Source organism: Fukomys damarensis, unplaced genomic scaffold (assembly GCF_012274545.1).
Source record: "Fukomys damarensis isolate Sample0158 unplaced genomic scaffold, DMR_v1.0_HiC HiC_scaffold_20, whole genome shotgun sequence".
NCBI classification, from domain to species: Eukaryota; Metazoa; Chordata; class Mammalia; order Rodentia; family Bathyergidae; genus Fukomys; species Fukomys damarensis.
The window spans coordinates 8,157,630-8,178,361 of NW_022900932.1; the positions used below are offsets into that span (position 1 = coordinate 8,157,630).

Consider the following 20,732-nt stretch of genomic DNA (forward strand, 5'->3'; position numbering starts at 1 on the left):
AGGAGCCCCGCCCACAGACCCGCACTGCGCCAACCGCTCGGCGCCGGGCCGCGACCCTGGCTCTATCCCATTTCTCACAGGTCTGTTCCGCCGTCGCCGTTTCAGTCCGCCGTCAACGTGCGGCCTCCTGGAGTCTGGCTTGAGGGGTGGTGGCGTAGCGGGGCGCCAAGAATCCCCGGTAGAAGTTTGGTTTACTCACGTGAGCGTAAAGAAGGTGTCCAGACAAAGAGACTCTTAAAGGTACAGACTCTTCCGTCTGTCCCTCCTCCTTAAAGGGCCAGAGACTCCCGCCCTTCTGGAGCACACCTCTGGGGAGCCTGGAGTTTGGCCTGAGTTCCCTGTACTCTCGAAGGCTCACCTTCAGCATCCCTGCGCGCTGCGAAGAGGCAGTTTTCTCACTCTCCGTCTCTGTTTTTGTTGTTTTCCTTACCGTGCCATTCCTAAAGGAGCAGCAGCCAGGAAACCTGGGCTTCGGGAGGCAGGGTTTGCAGAAGTTAGCCGGCTCCTAGAGTCGAGCACAGCTAGCGCGGGCGGAAGAGGCTTGGGACGCGGTGGCCCTGAGGACCTGGGCGGGGGACATCGGGACACAGAAAGTAGCCTGCGCGGGCTCCTGGGCACAGTGTCCTGACCTAACTTCGTAATTCTCCAACCAAAGCAACATACTGCAGTAGGTTGATTTCAAAAGCAGAAAAACCGTACGTATTTTTACTGTGCCAGCCCTTCGAGGGATTTGCAAAAACATGAAACAATGACAGTTTTCGAAAAATTTTGTTTGAAACATGTTGTTTTCATTAAAAAGTATTTAGATGAACATGTGCTGGGTTTACTTTCACCTTTAAATGAGGTATTTTACTATATTAATTTATAGTACTAGGGACTGAATCCAGACCCACTGCACTGAGCTACATTTTTAGCCCTTTTTACTGTGAGAAAGGATCATACTAAATGGCTGTTGCACAGGCTGGACTCAAATTTGCAATCCTCCCCCTTCAGCCTCCCAGAGTGCTGGAATTACAAAGGTGTGCTACCACGCCTAGCGAATTAATAACTATTTTAATTTTCCTAAATTTAAGGTAAATTAAACATCAACATATAACGTACATAAATAGCTTTTCTTTCCTTTTTTTTTTTTTTGCGGTGGTAGAGATCAGACACACGGCCTTGCACGTACAACATAAACAGGAGTTCTGTGGCTGAGCTACACCCCCACTCCTGAGCGTCTCAGCTTCTAGTGTGGGGGTCCTTGATTGGACTCAGCCAGCTGTAAAAGCCTTGGGGTGGGGACTGAGGGAATCTGGACAGTTTGAATTGGATTTTCAATATTAGATTATTATTCCTCACTTTAGAGCTTAAACAGCTTTTTTTTTTTTTTTTTTTTTTTTTTTTTTTTTTTTGGCACTGGGTATTGAACTCAGGTCCTTGTGCTTGCAAGGGAAGCACTGGAACCACTGAGCTCAATCCCCAGCCCCTAAACAGCTTTTTTTAACAGAGCTTTTTTAAAGTTCTCAATACTTTTTAGAAATATTAACCTACATAAGCACAGCTTTTTTTTAAAAGAGCTTTTTGAAATTCTCAGTACTTTTCAGAAATGTGAAGGGGGTCCTGAGATCAAAAGTTTTGAAAATTATGAATTAGAGAAAAGAATAGAAAGGCTATTTTAAGTAATTTAAATCTGAAAAGATTTTTGGGGTCACTAATAGAAGTTTTATTGTAGCTTCAGAGTTAAGAGGCTAAGGTGGGTATAATGGTGCATGCCTGTAATCCCAGCACTCGGGAGGCTGAGGCAGGAGGTTCCCCATGAGTTTGAGGCCAGCCTGGACTACATAGTATGAGACCTTGTCTCAAAAAAAAAAAAAAAAAAATCCCTATCTCAGCAATGATCACGCAGTTGTGCCATTCATCTGCTTACAGAAAACACACTTGTGCAACAAATAGTTCCTCTAGACCTCTGCACACTGCTGTCACAAAAGCGTCTTTGTGTTGCAGATTATAGCCTAATCCAAGCAGCACTGAGTCCCTATAACCACCCTTCTAAACATCCTCACCACCAACATCCTGAGCACTGTGAGGACACAAGAGCGGGGACAGCGTGCCCTTGCCTACAGTGCTCTTCTTGGCCATTCTCTGAGCTGCTCAACAACCCTGTGAAACAAGGAAGGCAGACATCATTGTTCCCTGTGTGTATGGGACCTGGGGACATGGGCCTGTCTGAATCATGTGACACATGAGGGCCACTGCTCTGACCAGCACCCAGCCATCTAAGGCAGTGGTCAGACATGCAGCAGGTTGCAGGACCCCTGTCACCTCCACATCTCCAGTCTTGTCTTTCCTATACAGCTGAACATTTCTGATGCTCATGTCTGGTTTCAGGATAACCTAACCTCTTAATTCCTCATGCTAATTCAATTCCTAAATGCTTTTCTAAAGCCTCCACAGAAAATTCAGAATTCATTATTAACCTCTGGGCGTGATAGGGCACACCTGTAATCCCGGCACTCAGGAGGCTGAGGCAGGAGGATCGCTGTGAGTTTGAGACAAGCCTGGGCTACATAGTGAGTTCCAGGTCAGTCTCAATTACACAGTGAGACCCTGTCTCAAAAAACCAAAAAACAACAACAACAAGAAAAACAACAACTGGCCTATGCCATGTGACAAGCCAAGGGTGTGTTGAAAATGAAACAAAATGCAAAAGAATTAGGAGTCTCAGGCCTGGAATTTAGTTCAGTGGCACAATGCCTGCCTCGCAAGTGCAAGGTCCTGAGTTTGATCCTCACAGCACTCTTCAGTTTGATTAAATAAATAAATAAATAGCATTAGAAGTCTTTGCCCTGATGATTCCAAAAGTTTTTGGGCTTTTTGTTTTAGGTTTTGATTTATAGTGTTAAGAGACTTAGCCCACGGCCTTGCACATCCTAGGCAAGAGCTCTACCACTGAGCTACACCCATACCCCAAAAGGTTTTTTTTTACTAGCTAATTTATTTCATCATGGAGGGTAGGAACTATTTCTGTCTCATCAACCACATTATACTGTAAAACCAAACTATATACTTACTCTGCTGAATTAATTTTCAGATACCGTGGAGAATGGGAGAACAGAACAACTCTGGGGCCACCAAGAGCAAGCGAGCCTGCTCCACACACATTCCCTGCTGCTCATTTCTAAAAGGAAGGAGAACCTTATGGAAAAAGAAGCACAAAAACAGCACACCTTCCCAGGCACTCTGAGCTGCCTGCCGGACTAAAGTGAAGGGGACGACTGTGCAGCGAGGAGCCTAGATGTGGAGTTCAAATGGCAGGGGAAACCTTGGTCACCAAATACTGGTTTTTGTCTTTTTTTGGTACTGAAGATCGAACTCAGGACCTTGTGCTTTCAAGGCAGGTGCGGTTCCACGGAGTTAAACACCTGGCCCCTGGTTTGGTTTTGGTTTTTGGTACCAGGGATTGAACTCAGGTCCTTGCACTTGCAAGACAGGTGGCGGGACCACTGAGCTAAATCCCCAGCCCCCTGGTTTTGTTTTTAATCACAGATATTTTAAGATACTCCAATGAAACATATAAATCCTATTAAAAAAAAAACAGGTACACAAGATTCTGTATCTGATTTCAGGACACATTAGGCTCTTAAAACTCCAATGTGAAAACTCTGGGTGTGTTAAGAACCACTGTCTGACCAGAACAGTGACGCACATGTGTAGTCCCAGGACTACAGAAGAGCGAGGGGAGAGTTACTAAAGCCCAGGAATTCAGGGTCAGCCTGGACATTACAAAAAAAAAAAAAATGTCCTGCTGCAGGGGTAGGAGTGCAGCTCAGTGGCACGCGTAGCATAAACAAGGCTGTGGGTTCCACCCACCACGTGTGCACACGCACACCCTGCTCTAGTCACCCTCCTGTCACCCTCCAGTAACAACTAACAAATTCTCTCCTTAAGCGCAGTCCAGTCCTGTCACCTGGGGGGATAGGACAGGTGGGACGGGTCTGTTTTGTTTTCGTCTCAGAGTTAATAATGAGAGAAGAATTAAACACAAGGCAAGGCATTTCCCTAGACAGGGCCAACTCCAGGCTGCATGACCTCGGAGGGATGGCGTATGGAGACTTAAGCATCAGAGACTGATTTGGAAGTCCCCGGTGGGGAGCACCCCTAAGAAATGCGGCTCACAGGCCAAGGACACCAAACCCCAGGAGAGGCCCCGACTTGTAGCACAGTGGAGTCAGCTGTGCCACAGGCAGTGGTAATCAGGGTCCTCACCTACAGTGGCGTTACAGATGTGGAGAGGTCTGCTGTGGAGTGCAGACATCTGTCCTGCCTGCTTCTACAGCTACCAAAGGACCTCACAATGCCCAGCCCTTTGGCTCCCTGTTGTACTTTCAGTCCAATTTTGACACCCAGAACACACACTTAGGTGGGAATTTCCAACCACAAGGCTCACCCTTTGGGACCGGAAGAGAAAAATGTGGCTGACTGCCTCCCCCTGCAGCCTTGACACTTGGGTGCAGCCAGCTCTGGTGGCAGGGAGGTGTGGTGAGACTCTAGCAATTATCCTTCAGGGAGCAGGGACACCAGTAGGGGGCAGGAGAAACGTGATGACTTGGTGCACAGCATCTGAGGGACACCGGCAGGAGGTGGCATGGACAGGGACAGCAAATGGAATAGCAGGAGCCTCGGATGGATGCAGGAACCAGGCTCCATGACAGAGGTCCCTCAGCATCTGTCTTCCAAAACGACAGAGCCTGCAGTTTCCACGTGTCACTGTCCTGAAACCAGAGATATCCTTTAAAATGACTTTAAGCCAGGTGTGGTGGCGCATGCTTGTAATCCTAGCTAGCACTCAGGAGGCTGAGGCAGGAGGATTGCTGTGAGTTTGAGATCAGCCTGGGCCAGAGTGAGTTGGAGGCCAGCCTGAACTACACAGCAAGACCCTGTCTCAAAAAACAAAATAAAACAAAAAAAAGATTTAAAAAATGAATCACCTCTTCCTAAGGAGTAAAGTACTGGCTCATCAGGAGACCCACGTGCTAGTATAAAATGCTGCCCACATTCCACCTAACATTATCAGGCACCCCAGCAGGGTCCAGGCACCACACTGTTGGCAGCTAGGAGACCTGAGCTGGAAGTTTGGCTTGGACTCCACCCTCACCTCAGTGGAGGCCTCTGACAGCACAGCCTCCCCTGCCCCATCAAGGTCAAAGATCCAAGGGAGCTCCAAGCTGCCTGCTGGGCTGACAGTCAAGGCTGGCAAAAGTCCCCACTCACTTGACACGTGGGCAGTGTCCAGTCCTGCTTTCTGGGGCTACAGACTGGGAGGGGCTGAAGCACCTGTGAGCAGCAGATGGAGGTGCGGAAGTGGAAAAGGACACCAGAAATGAACCAAAACACACAGCATCTCCATTCACTCAATGTAAGATTTTTTTATTTATAAAATGGGCAAACCGTGCCTTGTCCCCCTTAAATTTAACAAACAGCACCCAAATTTTATTCAATCTGAACTTTCAGAAATTACTGACAACTGTCCCCTAACCTACTCCTGAAAGCCCCACCCAGACTTTCACACAACTGGCGGCACGTGGCCCTTCCCACGTCATGAGTTCACTTGGTTGGCAGTCACGGTGGTGGAGCCACATTCCATGATAAGGAGAGATCAAACACAACACGGTGTCCTTCAGTATATCTCTTTTAACTGACACAAAACACCACGATGGACAAAAGTCCCCACATGGTAGTTCAAACTTAATTTGCCATTCACTGTGTTGAAAGCTGACCAAATACGCATTCAAGAGCCAGGCACGCCTATAACCCAGCGCCTGGGAAGCTGAGGCAGGAAGATTGCAGCAAGTTAGAGGCCAGCCTGGGCTACACAGTGAGACCCACTCAAAAATGGAAAACAAAACAAAAACAAGAGAACAGGGCCAGGGATTTAGCTCAGTGGTTCCACCACCTGCCTCGCAAGCCCAAGGTCCCGAGTTCGATTCCCAGTAGCAAAACACAAAAAAACAAAAAGACAAAAGTAAAAAATACTGGATGTGTATAGGCTATGCCTAAAAGTCAAAGTATAAAGGATTTTATTCTATGTTTATTTTTCAGCCTCAGGGAACTAAGCCCCTTCTAAGTCAGTCAAGTGTCTTACTTCCCACATTCAATTTGTGGGAACAATTACTTTTTAAATTTTATTTTATTTTATTTTTTGGCTTTTTGAGATAGGGTCACACTATGTAGCTCAGGCTGGCTTCAAACGCAGGGTGATCCTCCTGCCTCAGCCTCCCAAAAGCTAGGACTATAGGTGTGCGCCACCAGCCCAGGCAGGAACATATTACTTACAAAATCGCAGCTACACCGTGTCTTGCTCTATAAAAAAGACTTGAGGCTGTCTAAGCAAAGAACAAATAAACCTGGACAAGAGCAAATATAAATTAGAAGGCCAAAAACATAAAATCGGCACATTTATTGTGTACAAATGATATCTAAAGCAGACCTCAAGATTTAAAGAGCAAGGACAAAATAAATAACCAAAACAGGGAAGGACAGAGAAAAAAATGCAGATAACAGATCCTGTTAATAGGAAGGTGAATGGGGCTTCCTGCCAAAGCTCAAAGGGAAACACGACCAGTACCTGACTCTTGCTGCAGGAATGTTCCCTGAAAACAATTTCTCTTTAGATGCCTTCAAGGAGCGATTTTATCTGTGATGACCTACACTGTGTGCATTACCAATTTTCCACCGGGTGTGACAGTACGTGATTTTTACTTCCAATCCTCTGGGAGGCTGAAGCAGGAGGATGGCAGAGTTGGAGCTCAGCCTAGCAAGGTTCTGTCTGAAAATACAAAAGTGCTAGGGCTCAACCCCCAGTATGATTCAAACAATCTCCCATCCACGAAGAAGTTCTCCTAAGAAAATTTCTGTGTATCTCAAATGTAAGTCTGGCTAAACATTTCTGTAGCAGGAGAGAGGGAGGCAAGCAGCAGAAGTTAAAGGAGCTGCTTGGAGGCTCCAATGAGACAGGGATAAAGAACCCAGGAAACCCTAAATGCTGGTGCAGGGATCAGGAGCAGCCACTCTCCCAAGCTGTGAGGGCTGCAGAGAGCTTAAGCAGGGTGCAGAACAGAGTCCCCACTGTGACTAATCCCACTAAGCTCACAGTGGCTCTGGGCTCAGTCCTTATCCCACCCAGCCCAGCTCATAAACAAACCTTGAAATGGCTGCCAAGTGCATTCCTGGGTGTGTCTTAAGTTCCTTGGAGAAGAGGTCACTCACTGGGCCTCAGCTCCCAGAGTCTCCATCTTTTTTGTCGTGACAAGATCTCACTACAGAGTTAAGGCTGGCCTCAAACTCACGGCTAGCCTTCCAACTCAACCTCCAGTGCTGGGATTATACACCTGCCTCCCATGCACAGCTTCTCCTTCATCTTTTAATCACAGCACCCCTCAAGTTTAACTGGGCATGTGGCTGCCCAGACCAGGGGCACTATGTCCCAGTATCCCTTTCGGCAAAGTGTGGTCACAATGATGTGAGCACTGTAGGTCGTAAAGCCTTTAAAAAAGAAATGCTAGCTGGGAATGGTGAGGCACACCTGCAATCCCAGCACTCAGGAGGCTGAGGCAGGAGGATCACAGTGAGTTTGAGGACAGCCTGAACTACATAGTGAGACGCTGTCTCAAAAAAATAAAAAAAAGAATAAAAAATACTATCTGGGGCCATGGATTTATTAGCTCAGTGGTGCTGTGCCTGCCTGGCAAGTACAAGGTTAAGTTCAATTCCTGGTACTGAAAAAAAAGAAAAAAGAAGAAATGCTAGCTGGGCACACCTGAAATCCCAGCACTCGAGAGGCTAAGGATCATAATCTCAATCCCATTCTGGGCAATTTAGCAGTTTAGCAAGACTGTGTCTCAAAATAAAAAATTTTAAAAATTTTAAAAAGGGCTGGGGACGTAGCTCAGTGGAAAGGCCCTGGCTTCCATCTCTAGCCCAAGAGAAAAGAGGGGAGGGGGGAGGAGAGAGAGAGAGAGAGAGAGAGAGAGAGTGAGTTTTTGTTTCCCCAGTGGAATGTGGATACGGAGCTTGTAAGCCTGCTCTGGCCTTGTGGGTAGGATAACACCCTGGGGTGGCTGAACAAGAATAAGGAAACCGCAGGGATGTAGCTCAGTGGCACCACGCCTGCCTTGTAAGTACAAGGTCCTGAGTTCAATCCCAGTACCAAAAAAAAAAAAAGAAAAGAAAAAAATGAGGAAAGCAAGTGCTGGATGACCTTGCTGAATTAAATCTACCTGGCCTCTTACTTCTATCTAGTGAGAGGCCATGCCCTTTGGATTCCATTACAATAATTTAGCCTGTGGCTTCACATAATTCACAACCAAAGGGAAAGCTGTCAGAAGAGCTCAAAGGACTCAGACCACACCCCTGGAAAGTCAGTTCCCCAAACCACTATGGCCAACAGGTCACAAAACCAGAGACACCCTGGCAGCTGTGCCACCGTCTGCCTCCAGGAGGGGCTCAGCACAGTAAGGCCCCTGGGCCTAGGCTGAACCCTCAGAGCTGAGGCACACACTGCTCCCTTTGGAAGATAGGCAGGAACACCATGTTCTACCTCTCCCCTAAAGCAGCAGAAGGCCAATGTCTCCATGCTTCCCAGATCCTGTTCTTGAGGACAGGACAAATCCCATACAGCAACTGCTAGAGGCCTGGGGAAGGTCTGACGGGAGGGGAAGGGGCGCAGAGCCAAACACAGCCAAGCTGGGAAGGAGAGGGAGAGGAAAACCCATGTCTCGCTGGTCTCAGGGTCTGGAGCAGTGAGGTGCAGCCCCCTTGTGTGGTCTAGCTGGCACCTGCCAGCTGCTACCGAATTCCAGCCACTGGCACCTGCTGCTGCTTTCGGATCTTGTTGAAGAGTTCCATGTACTGGACCATGGTGTCTGCGGAGCCATAGACGGCATCGTGTCTGTTCCCAAACACTGCAGGAGCCCCTGGAGTGTGGCTGCCCAGAAAACTCTGCAGGAACTCCAGCAGCAGGCTCCAGCAGTCACTAGCCACCACACAGGGGCCGTACTCCACCTGCGACCAAAGGGACAGAGGGGGAAGTGAGGAGGGCAAAGATGAGGGCTGCTTCTCCTGCAATGTTCTCTGGACCAGAGCCAGACATCCCTCTTAGGAACCAGGCACAGTGGTGAAGCAGGTAATCCCTGCACTCCAGAGGCTGAAGCAAGACAATTGGCCCAATCTTATGGCCAACCTGGGCTACACAGTGAGTTCAAGGCCAACCTGTAGGACACAGTGAGATGAGATTCTGTCTCGAAAAGAAAAAGAAAAGGGCCAGGTATTTAGCTCAGTAGTGCCGAAGCATGCCTTGCAAGCACAAGGTCCTGAGTTCAATCCCTGCTACAAAAGAAAAAGAAAAAGAAAAAAGAAAAAAGACACCCTTCTAGCACAGCGTTGGTCCAGAACTATTCAACTGACACACCGCACAGCCTTTTCACTGGTGTCTCTTATTATTCTCCTGCAGCTGGGTGGGCCTGCTCACAGTCTGAGAAAATCCCAGGCATTGAAGGAGAGCTCAGGGAAACTAAGAGAAAAGGAAGGAAAAGGGGAAGAGGAAGGGGAAGGGGAGGGGAGGAAGGAAGCAGGGCAGGTGACTAAACACGGGGGTAGGACTCCTATGTTCCTAAGGCCAAGCACAACACCTGAAGTATACCCAGGCTTGGCTCTGGCCCTAAGAATGAGTTTCCCAGCCAATGTGGCAGAGGCCAAAGGACATACATTTTGGGTTTTCTCATCTTCTCTCTTAATTTTTCACAGGAGAGCAGCCACAGGAAACATAAGTAAGAAACAGCGGAGTGCACATAACTACCCAGCTGGAAACTGGAGGATGATGGGGAATTCCAGGAACTGGGCCAGTTTAGGAAACCTTGGTCCTGAGGGTCCTGAGAGAAACTCCTCCCTTCTGGCTCCCTCCACCCACCTTCCACAGGTCTTTACGTTTTAAGGCCCTAACACCGAAGCCTCCCAACCAGTCAGCAGGGTTCTCACTGCCTGAATTCCCAAAGCCACTGTGCCTCTTTCATGGTGTTTTTTAGACCAACTTCAAAAACTGTGTGGAGCTCGGCTCCACATCTGCCATCCTGGCACACAGGGAAGCAGAGACAGGAGGATCACAAGTTCGAGCCCAGCTTACGCAATTCAGTGAATTAGTGAGAGCCTGTCTCAAACTAAGAAGTTAAAAGGGCTGAAAATGTAGCACAGCGAGAAGGCCCTGAGTTCAATCCCTGGTACTGGAAAAAAATTCGTGGACCGGGGATTTAGCTCAGTGCCACCACACCTGCTTTGTAAGCACAAGGTCCTGAGTTTGATCCCCAGTACCTGAAAAAAAAGGGAATCGCTTGTGTGTTTTGGCCTTGATCTTGTGCTAAGTGATGATTTTTCAAAAGACAGGCTTTGTAAGATTACTTTTGGGCCTAGGGATTACTGGCTAAGATTACTTTGGGGGCTCAGCGGTTCTGGCACCTGCCTTGCAAACGCAAGGACCCGAGTTCAATCCCTGGTACCAAAATAAATAAATAAATAATAAATAAATAACACAGATTACTTTTGTATCGTCCACACAGTGCTGGGCATGTAGCAAGTTGTGGATTTTCAGACCCCAAAACCCGCTGCTGCCATTCTCCCTGCCTCTCACACACGAGAGACAGTGCACCAAGAGGCAAGCAGACAGTCAGTACACATGAGAGTACTCTGCATATGAGTATGTGGACACATACGACAGAAAGCGCACCTTTAGAGCCCTCTTCCGAAGGGATGGCTGGTCCCCCACATTGTAACTCTCCTCCCTCCCTAACTACCCTTCCTTTCTCCAGCAATCCAGGCCTCCTGTACGTTCTACTTGGTGCAAGCCACTTCCTCTTCCCATCCTAGGTTGGGGATTATATGAAAGACTAAAGGACAAAAAATTCTTCAAAGGAAGCACAGGTGTTTGGGAGCCAGGGTCCAGGTAGGTATCCATCTGGCCTGTCTGACCTGAGCAGGACTGGGGAACCTTTCTGGATCTTCCTGTGGTCCTGAGAACTGAACCAGGGGGTGCTCTACCTCTGGGCTCCATCCCCAGCCCCCCACCTCGAGTCAGGGTCTCACTAAATAGCCCAGATGGAATTCAAATTCTCAAGCCTCACTCAGTACAGGGATTACTGGGTCATCACCCCCCTGGTTAGGACCAGACCTGCAGAGCCCTTTGCTGAACCACCTCCTGCACACCCCACTCTGGCTCCCCAAGGTCTTACCTCCACGGAGATGCCCCGAGCACTGGGCCCCATTGTGACCGTGCCCACCTTCACCAGAAAGTCGCAGTACTGGTAGCGGGTGCCGCGGGTCTCGATCTTACTGGCCTTGGCGCTCTGGAAGAAGCCCTTGAGCTTCACCATGAGCACATCGAAGTTGGAGTCAGCGGTGAGGCACGGGCCGTTCTCAAAGAGGGCGAAGCAGCTCAGTGGGTACTCGGAGTTGTGCATCACGTACATCAGCTTCCCGGCCTGACCTGCGGAGACAGCCCACACTGCACAGGACTGTCACCCGCACACCCACAACAGTCACGGCAAGGGAACTGTGCCACCTTGGCTGCCTGACGGGGATCCACATTGGCCTTTTCCAGAGGGGTAGTGGGGACAGCAGGCGGGGGACACTCGGAACTAAGAGAGTTGATGACTGCTTCACTGTCAAGCTGTGTGGGGAGCTTGCAGACAGATTGCTTAATTCCGATGATTGTTAGCACACGTTTTGTTATCATATACGATCTGATAAGTAAAACAGTGGTACTTGGGCAGGGCAGTGAGGCAGCTGTCATTTCTACCCCTTCCTACCTTGAACTCTTCCGCTTAGACATCTAGGAAAAAGTCCTGGAGCAGCAGGAAAGTGGAGAATGTGAGCACGAAGCTGGAAAGGAAGACTGGGTGCCAACTTGTTGTAAGTCTGGTGTGCTAGGCCTCTGGAAGTTGGGGCCTTGTCCAAAGGTGGGAGGGCCAGGAGTATTTTAAGAAGTCCAGCGGACCTGGGAAGCAAGCAGCACACTACAGCAGAGAGAACTGAAGATCTGGGCTCGGAAGGCCAGTTCCAAGCTGCAGCTCAACCTTTCCAATTTCTGAGAAGGGAGTTTTACTCACTCATTCCTTTTTATAGGTTTTCTACAAGAAGGAAGGCTATACGTATTTGGTTCCCCCAAAAAATAAAGAAGGCAAAAAATGGAAAGCAACATTCCACTAATAAACCATAAGAAGTAATGAACAGATTGCCACAATCCCAGGTGTTCAGTATGTTATTAAACCTCCCAACACTGTGCTAGGCTTCAGACATCCCAGGAGAGAACTAGGACCCAGACTTAAAAAGCTGCCAATCTGCCGGGCATGGTGGCACACGCCTGTAATCCCAGCACTTGGGAGGCTGAGGCAAGAGGATCTCTGTGAGTTTGAGACCAGCCTGGGCTACATAGTGAGTTCCAGGTCAGTCTCAACTACACAGTAAGACCCTGTCTCAAAAATCAAAACAAAACAAAAATAAATAAATAAACAAAAATAAAAAGCTGACAATCTCATGAGGGACAGGGATGAAAAACATTCTGAAAGATCAAAAAACCACAAAATAAGACAAGTGATCAGCTGGGAAAGACCCGAAAGTCTTCTGAAAGGCAAGAAGGACTGCAGGATAGGAGGAAACTAAAGTGAGCAAAGTCAGCAGGGAAACGGCCCTTGCAGGATACTGAGAGAGAGAAGGATTTGGCCACATGAAGCAAAATGATATTCTTGGCAGACAGAAGATAGTGGCAAGGGAAAGGGGAGAAGACAGCACCCATGGGCCCTAGCAGGGGCTATGGGTCTTCCCAGGACCTTCGACCTCAGCTCTGCTCCCACTCCTGCATGCAGCAGGTTCTGCAGTCAGCCTGCAGCCCATCTCTCTTGCCTACCGGATGCCAACCCACAGCCTTTCTCTGCTCTGGAACCAGTTCAAAACAACCTGAAGAAAAAGGTCCCTCAAACTGATCTGTCATTCTCTCCTCAGGTCACTTCCTGTAGTCACGTGCTTAATCCACCCTGTGGGCCTGCAAATGGTGTTACACATCCAATTGTGAGTTGTTTTTTGTTGTTGTTGTTGTTTTTTAAATTACAACAGCCAGGCATGGTGGTACACTGTACACCTGTAAGCCCAGCATTAGGAAGGCTATTGCTGTTAAGTGCGAGGCCAGCCTGGGCTCCATAGTAAGTTCAAGGGCCAGTCTGAACTACACAGAAAGACACTGTCTCAAAAAAACCACAAAACAAAACAGAAAAATCACAACAAAACTCTTTCCTATCTGCACACCAGGTAAAGCAGAACCGTTACCATCTCCCTTTCACTGATGAGGAAAATGAAGGTAAAGTCCCACAGCAGCAGGAACTTGTTAAAAAACACCTGGGGTCAAGGCAGCTGTACAGGAAACTTGCTTTCCATTTTTTGCTTTCTTCCTTTCTCTACTGAATCACATATATATGTAGCTTTTCTTCCTTCTTGGACAAATCCTGTACAAATGAGTGAGAAGAGCCCTTTCTCAGAGACTGGTAGGAGCTGGGTTTGGAAAGCAGACCTTATGATCCCAGATACCCCTCTGCCCCTCCAGTCAGAAACCTGGGCCCAGGGCTGGGGATTTAGCTCGGTGGTTCTGCTGCCTGCCTCGCTAGCACAAGGACCCAAGTTCCAACACCGGTACCAAAAAACAACAACAACAACAACAAAAAAAAAAACAACCAGAAACCTGGGCCCAACTCCGGCGACCTGCAACTTAGGGACCCTTCCTGGCGATGCCAGTGCTGCTGCTGTGAGGGTCTGAGCCACATTCACACAGCCTGCAGGCAGCAGATCCCAGGACTCACATTCACTCTCTTCCCCTCTGTCCCATTGTGTGCCGTGAACCATGAACCGTGAAGGTGTTGTCTCCCCAGCCAGGCCGTACCTTCTGGAGTGTTCTTCACTGAGTACTTTTGTCATTATCTTTTTTTTTTTTTTTTTGGTATCAGGGATCGAACTCAAGACCTTGTGCTTTCAAGGCAGGTGTGGTGCCACTAAATCCCCAGCCCTGTTGTCATTATCTCTTGAGGGTGTCAAAGGAAACACTGCAATGTTATCAAAGAAAACACAACACAGCTCCGCACTGCCATTTATTAAATACTGCATGACACCTCCCTTCTAAGGGTTAAGCATGCATTGTACACACTTAACATGTGATTCCCACGTAATGAGCACAACCCTGGGTTATTTCAGTCACAGTTGTCGCCATTTCACAGACAGAAGCATGGTACTGAGAAGAGTTCAAAAACAGAGCCCATGCCAGAGAGGTTCAGTAGAAGCTAAGTACACAGAGAACAAGGGCAGTGTTGGAAGAATGGAAGATTAGCAACACCGGAAGCTGCCCCACCCTTAGGGCTGAAAGGAGAAAGAAATGAGCCAGGAATGAGAGCCACTGAGCAGGAGCCAGAACCAAGGAGAAGACACAAGGCCAGTGGCACTGCCCAAAGCAGAGGGACAGAAGTACAGTATCTCCCTTTCCTCTCGTGCACCAGTCTTCCCCCAAGCCGACCAAAGGGAACAGAAGGAACTAGAAGAGCCTGAGAATGCTGTCTGCAGGGGAAGTGCGAGGAAGAGGAATGGATGGAAAGGAAACAGCCACACAGGTGCTGGGGCTTGCCCACCCTTGCAGTCAGTATGCGGGAGGCCAGGACACAGGAATCTGCCTCCATGAACGAAGCCTCTGTGTTACGAAACTGTCCAAGGCCAGGTTACTGTAGAGCCAAGGCTAAGAGAACCAAGTTCCCCAACTCATATACTACAGCCACCACCTACAGCCCTCTCATCACTCAACAGCCAGAAAACAAAAGCTGACTCATGGGTCAAGGTCATGCTAATGAAGTAGCCAAAACACTGGCCAGATGTAGGAAACAGGAAATCTTTACACAGAAGATCTACCAAAGCTCAAAGAATCACATACAGAATCTTGGGCCTGAAGTGAGCGTGGTGGTGCAACCTGTAAGTCCAGCACTTGGGAGGCTGAGACAAGAGGGCTGCTGCAAGTTTAAGGCCAGCTAGAGCTAATTAGTGAACTCCAGGTCACCCTGACCTACATAGCAAGACCCTGTCTCAAAAAACAAAAACCAAACAAAAAACTGAGGGCCTAAATCAAGTCTTTAAACATCAGAGCATGTAAGGATTATCTGGAGAGCCTAAAATGAAGATTATGAGATCTGGAGTCAACTGCTAAATGGGCAGAAACATTGCACCTTTAAGAAGAAACCTACAGGACAGGGATTTAGCTCAGTGGTTCCACCTCCTGCTTCGTTAGTGCAAGGACCCAAGTTCAATCCCTGGTACCAAAAAAACAAAAACAAAAAATAAAAAAACAAACATAATGTGTAATGGACATTCATTTATACTGATTTATAAAAGTTTTTAAACACTGAAGCAACTGTTGCTAAACTATGTATTCTTTCATAACTGTGCAATGAGGCAAGAGGATGAGATTCTGTGATTAGTATTCCTGATGTCCCTATTTACATTAAACAATAAATCATAAATTAAAAATGCAAAACAGTTGCAGATTTCATCTGTGCAAATTTTTCCAATGCTAGTTGTTTTTCTTTAGATGTTTTTCACGTTTGGTTCCTCCATGCCAGGACATAAGCCACTTAGTTTGTGATAGGAAAGAGTAGAGTCACAGAAAAAAAATGGCAACACCTCAAACCTCTCCAGCCTTGGGTTTTGCAACCTTACAAGCTCAGAAAGAATTGATTTGAGGGGCGTACTAGGGATCAAACTCTGGACCTTGTGCTTGCAAGGCCGGTGGTGGAATCACTGAGCTAAATCCCCAGCCCAAGAAATACTTTTAACTAGGAAGAAGAGGGTAAGATTAAGATGTGTAGAAAATGTGAGAAATGCAAAAATTTGCAGACAGACAACACTAGCAATACAGACTTAGCTATGACTCATCCAGAGATGGACTTGAGGAAGATACTGGCTTTTGTCCACCAGAGGTCACTGTCTTACTAAAAGCAGCTGATGGAGGACAGCTGTGACTGAGGTCTACATACAAATTGAAATGAAAACATTAAAAGCTCACCTCCAGTCACAACTGACAGGAATTCCTGTACTTTAAAACATGTTTAGGTGACAGATGCTAAAAAGATGATGGAATGAATTTAGCTCAGCAACACAACGCTTGCCTGGCAAGCACAAGGTCCTGAGTTCAATCCCCAGTACCCAAAAAAGATGATGGAATGAAAAGTACAAAGAATCTGGCAAAATTATGCATCCCGTGTTTAAAAAAAAAAAAAAAAGTGAGCATTCTGTAACATTCCTTCAGGAAGAATAAAAATGCATAGCTTTTTCTGCATGTTTGTGAGCACTGAGTCTTAAAAGAGTATTCCAGTTTTCAGTGATTTTTTTGGAATAAAAGCATTATTAAATATCATTTAGGTACTGAACACTGAATGGCATGGTTGAATATGTCTTTAGTCCACTTTGAAATGTGCCTGTTAATAGGATCATATCGTTCAGTTGTATATTTCCAAAATTAATTGATGTGCTTTCAAATGTTGAGACCAAAGTAGCAAAGAAGAATTAGGGACTTCATTATAAAATTAATAGAGGAATTTGTTGTGGAGCTTTATATATTAAAAAGAGGTATCACTGCATATAAAAAGTATATTATTAGTCATGCTGGTGCTCTTGTATTCCAGGGGAAGTTTAGCTGAGAAGTCTTACTTTAGTACTGGTACAGCTACCATAGCTTTTAAGGATGTAGCAACATCTCATTATAAATTATAGCTTCTTAGTCCAATGTCTCAGATCTTTCAGAACTTTTAGCCAAGTTCAATCTTTTTGGTGGTAAAACTTAGTGAGTTGTATAAGTTATTTTTTCCCTACAGTAATCCACAATCTGTTCTGTGTGGGTTGGCACCTATTTATAATTCTTTTTTTTTTTTTGGTTTTTTTGAGACAGGGTCTCACTATGTAGTTGAGACTGACCTGGAACTCACTATGTAGTCTAGGCTTGTCTCAAACTCAGTGATCCTACTGTCTCAGCCTCCCGAGTGCTGGGATTACAGGTGTGCGCCACCATGCCCAGCCCTATTTATAATTCTTAAAACAAGGCACCAAAGGGAGCCAAGTGCAGCAGTTTTGCTTGGTCCTGTTGAGTATAAGCAGCAGTAGCTGTTCTGATTTCATGAGTGAGTCCTCCTCGTAGTGCAACTCAGAACTGAGGTCTTGACAAATAGGAGAATCCATTCAGTGTAAAGCTGCAAACAGCGGTCGGGTATAAGGGGATGTGCAGGAATTCTCATCTTATTAATAATGGATAGTTCATAAATAAAACTAGGCACATAGTAAATAGGTGTGTGATTTATAAATTATAAACTAACCGTCCTTCCCCAATTTCCCATGTATTTTCTTTTTATTTCAGAATGAGTGGACTTGGTGGTTCTGAGCCTGGCTGCAGAGCTAAAAGCATTTTCACCCGTGGGTCTCCTCCAGTAACAGCTGAATTAGACCCACTCTGTTTTAAAAATCATTCCAGATGGTTCTCATGGACATCCAGGGCTGACAACCACTAGTTCTCCTTTTATGAAATGATCTCATTACACTGGACTTGTTTGCAAGAAACAAAGTAGAATCACTCAACTTGCAGCTACTTACTTATTGGTTGTATTTGTCAAAAGTTTCTTTAGGAAGAAAAGGTAACTGGAAAATAATAAGTCCACCTTTTTTTAGAAAACTAAAACCTACCAGTAGCAGCTTAAATATGATTTTTTTTTGGTCCCAGGGATCGAACTTGGAATCTTGCGCTTGCGAGGCAGGCAGCAGAACCAGAGCTAAATCCCTGGCCCTTAAATATGAATTTTTGATGTTTCATTTTTCTGACCCCTTTGCCTTTAAAATTTACAAAAATAGCTGGAGATTTAGCTCAGTGGTTCCACCCTCTGACTTGCAAGAGCAAGGTCCCAAGTTCGATCCCCGGGACCAAAAAAACAAAACAAAAATTTACAAAACTAAACAGCTAATTATTTGAAAAAGCATGCTTAGCCATTGTAGATGATACATTTGGTTGATACTGACATGCTGTCTTACTATGGCCGCTTGATCCATCACTACAGTAGGTGATAGTGGCCTTATTCATTCTTCGCAGTTTGATGATTGAGACAGGTTTTGGAAAAATCATTACTATCCTCTTCTAAATTTCTTAGAAATTTTTCCTGAGTACTTAAGTAGTTTGACTCAAGTACTTTATTTACAGTTCAAATAAACATATATTTCATGCATGACACACTTAGGGCTTAACTGGAAAGAACCTCAGCATGGTGTGGCATCAAGAATCCATGTTGTGAATATTTTATATTGTGGAATGATATTGAAATATGAAGAATTCTGGTAGTTGTGTTTACTACGTAAATGTATGTCTATAAATTTTTTAATTTAAAAAGAGTTCAAACTGCATAAAAGAAAATTTGCAGAACTTTTTTGACATGATGGATTTATTATCTGGGTTCTCGTGATGGTGTCAAAGATCTGTCCCTATGTCATATGATGCATAGAGCCAACTCATCAAGATATATGCATTAAGCGCCGGGGATTTAACTCAGTGGTTCTGCCAACTGCTTCACAAGCACAAGGTCCTGAGTTTGATCCCCAGTACCAAACAAATATAAATTAAATGGGTGCAATTACTTATAACTTAATTAGGATTCAATAAAGCTTTAAAAACAAGTTCCAGTTGCAGAAAGACCACAACAGCCCCAGTCTAAGAGATAAAGGGCTAAGAAATACTGAATTCAGAAACCCAAGGGCCAGGGATTTAGTGCAGTGGCACTGATTCTGCCTCACAAGCACAAAGTCCTGAGTTCAATCCCTGGTACCAAGAAACAAAAAACAAAAAAGAAACCCATCCAGCCACATGTTTAAGAACTCTGCCCTTAGCGGAAAGGACAGATATGAATGGACATGAACGTCCACAAAGGCCACACCACGGTTAGCCACCCCAAGACCCACTTCACTGACCTTGGCTGCCAAGAGTGGAGGCAGCTGTATGGTAAGTCTCACAGTCTACACAGAACGTCCCCTGCTTCTCTGCCCCCAGCATCTCCAGTTTGCGGGTGAGGAGCTCCACCGTCTGCTGGACACTCTTGCCCTCAGCCACAGGCATCTGGGACACACTGGAAAGGAAAGCACCGAGTCGTGGGTGTCCAGAGTCACGAGCACTAACTGAGCCACTTGCTCTCACCCTGAATCATGGTGCCTTGACCTTGCCTCTTAAGGACAAGGAAGTAGAGACCTAGTCCCTGGGACCTCCTGCGAGAACCAAAGAACAAATCTCAGGCCTCTCTCACCAAGGCAATGAACTTCCTACCACACCAGCACCTTCTAGGCATGGCATGTGTGCCAAAGTTCAAGTGAAGATTCCAGGTGGTACACAGACTGAGCACTCAGTAACGCGGAGTCATGTAAGAAAAAAGGGAAGCCAGGTGTGATGGCGCTTGCCTGTAATAATTTATGTATATACATCCTTCCCCTTCCCCCACGCACTCTGGCTCTGTCAGCGCGTGGGTCCTGGTCTGAAGACCCTATATTCTCAAGTCCCACTCCCAAAAGAACAATATGGCCTCACGGATAGGAAGATGTACCAAAAAATAAAGAAAGGAGATACTAGGCAATGATTGGGTCCTGGGATAAAATTCCTAACCTGCTGCCCTCTAAAAGGAAGGGGGCACATCTTCCAGAAAAAAAGGAAGAGCCCTTGGTCCCTCACAGGGGCCTCTCATCCACGGAACCCAAAAACATCTTGCTCAGTTCCTGCGGGACGGCAGACCTCCGCACCAAATCACCACTTCGGGCCACTCCGGGCTCCAAAGACCCTCCATAAGTCCAAGCCCCACACTACAAAAGCCCTTGAAGCCCTACCAGGTCACTCCCATAGCCTCCGGATTGAGAGTGGCACTACCACACAGAAGAACACAGAGGTCTCCCGCCGTCCATAAGTACTGAAGCTCCGCCAACGCAGAAAGCAGGCGCCGCGGCACTCCGGAAATGCATCACATAGAGCGTCGGGTGCGCGCGCATTGAAAACGGGGCGTGTCTGGACGCTCCCTCGATGACGCACAAGTGACGTCTTCGTCCCGGCTCCGCCCCCCGGTTTGCAGCTCTAGGAGCTGCCATTTGGCTGAGCACCTAAACTTAGCTTCATGAGGCTTGGAAAGAGCGATTTCGGAATTCCACCACTTAGAGAAGCCAACGTTAAAGGCAATGAGTCCCGGAGTCCCGTTCCAGGACCCGGAGACCTTTGCGAGGTGGGGCGGCACTGGTAGCGTTTCCGACCTCCGAACGCTGGGGGGCGCTGTGATCTCTGTGTTGCCTCTTGAGCGGTAGGAGTTCACTGCGCAAGCGCACTCAGAGCTAGTCGGTGTCCCCACGTGTGAACTTTCTCAGCGACTTTTTGGAGGAAAATGCCCAAGTTCAAGACAGCCCGTGGGTTCGGGAATCAAGAAAAGCATGCACCTCTGGCCGAGCAGATCCTGGCTGGGGACGCGGTGAGGGCAGGGGTCCGGGAAAAGCGACGGGGTCGCGGAACCGAGGAGGAGGAGGAGTACGTGGGGCCCCGACTGAGCCGGCGGATTCTGCAGCAAGCCCGGCGGCAACAGGAGGAGCTCGAGGCCGAGCACGGGAGTGGGGAGCGGCCTGGCAGGCCA

The 20,732-nt window shown here is 47.1% G+C and overlaps 2 protein-coding genes across 8 annotated transcripts in view; one reads left to right on the forward strand and one right to left on the reverse strand.

Annotated features, from left to right (window-relative positions):
• Positions 1-8,018: 8,018 nt before the first annotated feature.
• On the reverse strand, positions 8,019-20,087 carry Med20 (mediator complex subunit 20). Of its 7 annotated transcripts, none has more exons than XM_033766435.1 (4): positions 19,948-20,087; positions 19,048-19,202; positions 11,259-11,530; positions 8,019-9,042 (listed from the first exon to the last, which is right to left on the reverse strand). In XM_033766435.1, the coding sequence occupies exons 1-4, from the start codon at positions 19,959-19,961 to the stop codon at positions 8,827-8,829; spliced, it is 657 nt and encodes a 218-aa protein (XP_033622326.1). In that variant the 5' UTR covers positions 19,962-20,087; the 3' UTR covers positions 8,019-8,826. The 7 variants fall into 7 exon arrangements, with proteins under 7 accessions (XP_033622326.1, XP_010615911.1, XP_033622327.1 ...); XM_010617609.2 differs by having other exon boundaries at positions 11,259-11,512; positions 19,948-20,085; XM_033766436.1 differs by lacking the exon at positions 19,948-20,087 and adding an exon at positions 19,730-19,791.
• A 57-nt stretch (positions 20,088-20,144) lies between these two features.
• The window catches only part of Bysl (bystin like), a 9,146-nt gene continuing 8,558 nt past the window's right edge, over positions 20,145-20,732 (forward strand). The window contains exon 1 of the mRNA XM_033766635.1: positions 20,145-20,732. This exon is cut by the window's right edge and continues 7 nt beyond it. Coding sequence (XP_033622526.1) covers positions 20,490-20,732 — 243 coding nt within the window. The 5' untranslated portion in view covers positions 20,145-20,489.